This window comes from Haliaeetus leucocephalus, unplaced genomic scaffold (genome assembly GCF_000737465.1).
Source record: "Haliaeetus leucocephalus isolate CR32 unplaced genomic scaffold, Haliaeetus_leucocephalus-4.0 Scaffold944, whole genome shotgun sequence".
NCBI classification, from domain to species: domain Eukaryota; kingdom Metazoa; phylum Chordata; class Aves; order Accipitriformes; family Accipitridae; genus Haliaeetus; species Haliaeetus leucocephalus.
The window spans coordinates 4,295,459-4,298,278 of NW_010973380.1; the positions used below are offsets into that span (position 1 = coordinate 4,295,459).

General features: G+C 53.5%; 1 protein-coding gene across 1 annotated transcript in view; it reads left to right on the top strand.

Annotated features, from left to right (window-relative positions):
- The window catches only part of L3HYPDH (L-3-hydroxyproline dehydratase (trans-)), a 3,173-nt gene extending 353 nt beyond the window's left edge, over nt 1-2,820 (top strand). Inside the window, exons 2-5 of the mRNA XM_010584192.1 lie at nt 256-425; nt 763-885; nt 1,787-1,924; nt 2,695-2,820. Coding sequence (XP_010582494.1) covers nt 256-425; nt 763-885; nt 1,787-1,924; nt 2,695-2,820 — 557 coding nt within the window. The remainder of the gene's footprint in view (nt 1-255; nt 426-762; nt 886-1,786; nt 1,925-2,694) is intronic.

Sequence of the window (2,820 nt, forward strand, 5' to 3'; positions counted from 1 at the left end):
GTGGTGCCTGTGCTGTGGTTTGGGGGCTGGCGGCCTGGCTGAGGGGCATCTGGCAAATCCCTACCCAATTCTGATGTTCCTCAGAGGCCGCCAGGGATGGCATAAGGCGTCACATGCTGCTCTCTGGCATGGGAGCGCTCAAGTCATTGTCCCCATCCCCTCCCCTTGCGCACGGCTGGGTCCCTTCGCTCTGCGTGCGAGCCCGTGGCTCAGCATGGTTTCCCCTCCTCACCGACCTCCCTTTTCCCTGCCCAGACTTGGCCATCGACGTCCCTGGTCACGGGAAGGTGGTGGTCGACATCGGCTATGGTGGCACTTTCTACGCCTTCCTCAGCGCTGAGCAGCTGGGCCTTGATGTGTGCTCCTCAAAGACCAGAGACCTTGTCAATGCGGCGAGCGCGGTGACGGAAGCGGTGAAGAAACAGGTATGGCAGAGTGCTGCAGTACCCCAACATGTGCCCTTCAGGGGTGACTGCACCAGGGTGAGGCCCTTTATTCCCCCAAGACGCTTGGGGTGGGAGGGAGTCCCACCCTTCCAGCCCCATGTTGAACTTCAGAGTCCTCCTCCAGCCTCACAAGGATGTGAGAAGGAGCTCGCTTTCTTGCTGCTCCATCCGTCTCTGTTACTGGAGAAGCAGAGGTGGAAACACAGCACTGTGGCCTCGTCCCCTTCCTCTGGTCTCTCGAGGAAGCTGTGCTGCACGCACTGCTGACTGCCCAGCTGTGCTGCGTTGTTGGTGAACCTGTCTGTGCTGTTCCCAGTTCAAGCTTCATCACCCTGAAAGTGAAGACCTGGCTTTCCTCTACGGCACCATACTGACAGATGGGAAAGACGCCTTTAGTGAGGAGCCCACCACCAACATCTGTGTGTTTGCAGACGAACAGGTACAGAAATGGGCTCTTCTCAGACACACAAGGCACCACCTTTTTCCCTTCTTACATCCACTGCAGAGACAAGGGACAGCTCTGCTGCTTCTTGGTTTGAGCAGCGATTGTTGCTTCTGCTACAGTGATGTCTCTGAAGAGCTGGGTGTCACTTAACACATGCCGGTTTAGTTCCTAATGACAGAAATACTTCTGCACATCCTAGACAGTGGCATTTAAAAAACATTCATACCCATGTCCCATAGGTGGGAGTTTCCCAGGAGTTCAGGGGCTGAGGCGGGTTCCCAACATTGTGTGTGTCCTTAAAAGTCCCAGTCTAGGGAACAGTTGCTGGGGATGAACAGAGCAAGAGAGAAAAGAGGAGGCGTAAACTTCTATCCTTGTCTGCAGTGGGTAAGGTATCAGTCATGTAAATAGCAGGGGAAGTTTTGGTTGGACTTCCAGCAGTGAGGAGTGTGGAGCACTGGGACAGATCACCTTGGAAGCTGGCCAACACTGTGTTTTTGGAGGTTTTAAAAACCAGGCTGGCCAGCAGCTCTCTCACTTAGTGTAAGGAAAACTAATCCTACCTTGATGCATGAGAATGGGGAAGGTGGCCTCTGCTCCTCTCAGTCCTTTTGCTATGACGCTCGGAAGCTTTCAAGTGCTCCCTAAATAGCTTCAACATTTATTAGATCATTCATCCCTACAAGTTTGCCAAAGCTGATCATAATCCAAAAGTACCCCAAACTTTATTTTGTCTTCTCATTTGTGATGTATCCAGATTCTGGTCAAAACCCTGGGCTAGAGGGGTTTCCCCCAAGCCCAGTATAAAGGTGGCAGAGAGAAATGAGAGAAGCAATATTGTTTTCTGTTAAACCCCAAAACACTAGAGCTGGTTCATCTTCTCTTCTGAATGTAGGTTGACCGAAGTCCGACTGGTTCGGGTGTGACAGCTCGCATCGCCTTGCAGTACCATAAGGGACTCATCCAGCTGAATCAGACCAGAAAGTTTCGGAGCAGCACCACGGGGTCCTTGTTCACCGGGAAGGCAGTGAAGGCAAGTGGCTTGTGCCAGACTTTCCCTCTGTCTTGAGGACTGCTGGAAAAGTCCTGTTGCCTTGGCTCAGTGAAGAAGCAGAAAAGCCTTTCTGTACCTGGGGAAGGACGTATGGAAGGAGGGAGGTGCCTGGGTGTCTTGCTTTCCCATAAGCCACAGGCTTCAAGATTTTTTATTAGGGAAGCAAGCAACAGTAAGACCTTGTTCTCTTGCATGGCTTCCCTGCAAATCCTCTCTCAGCCATCAGGAAAGGAGTGGGGTGAGAAAACCTCCGATGCTGATGTAGATAAATCAGTCTGGTCCATTCTCAGTGGCAGCTAAGGGTGGATTCCTGGTTTAGTCCCCTCTTCCCTGCTTAAAGGCTGAGAGCATTGTTCAGAGATGTAGAAGCTGGGTCTGCGCATCCAGGTTTCCAGGCCTGGCCCTGGCCCCATGGGATCTGGCAGCACGTTGCTGTGGAGGTTTGGATGTGCCCCAGGGAGCTCTTGGTCTTTGGCTGCAAGCGGCCGCCAGCTTGTTGGCCTCCTTTGAGGCAAACCCACGCTGTGGCAGTGCGGGGGCTTGTGAGGTCGGAGCAGCAGTTGTGTGGGTGTGGAGCTCATGCAGGCAAGGTGAGGTGGTGAAAGGGCTGCTGCGCACTTTGGGGTGTACCTGGGCAGGGCAGAGCGGTCAGTGAGGGGTGCTCAGTGCCAGGTAGTGCTGGTATTTCGAGGGGTCGGGAGAGCGGAGAACCTCCTGTCGCCTCTGTCCTGATCCTAATACCTCTGCAGGAAGCCAAGTTTGGGGACTACAACGCTGTCATCGTGGAAGTCTCGGGAGAAGCCTTTTACACTGGTACAGCCACCTTCACTGTCGAAGAGGAGGACCCGCTGAAACATGGGTTCTTCTTTAAGTGA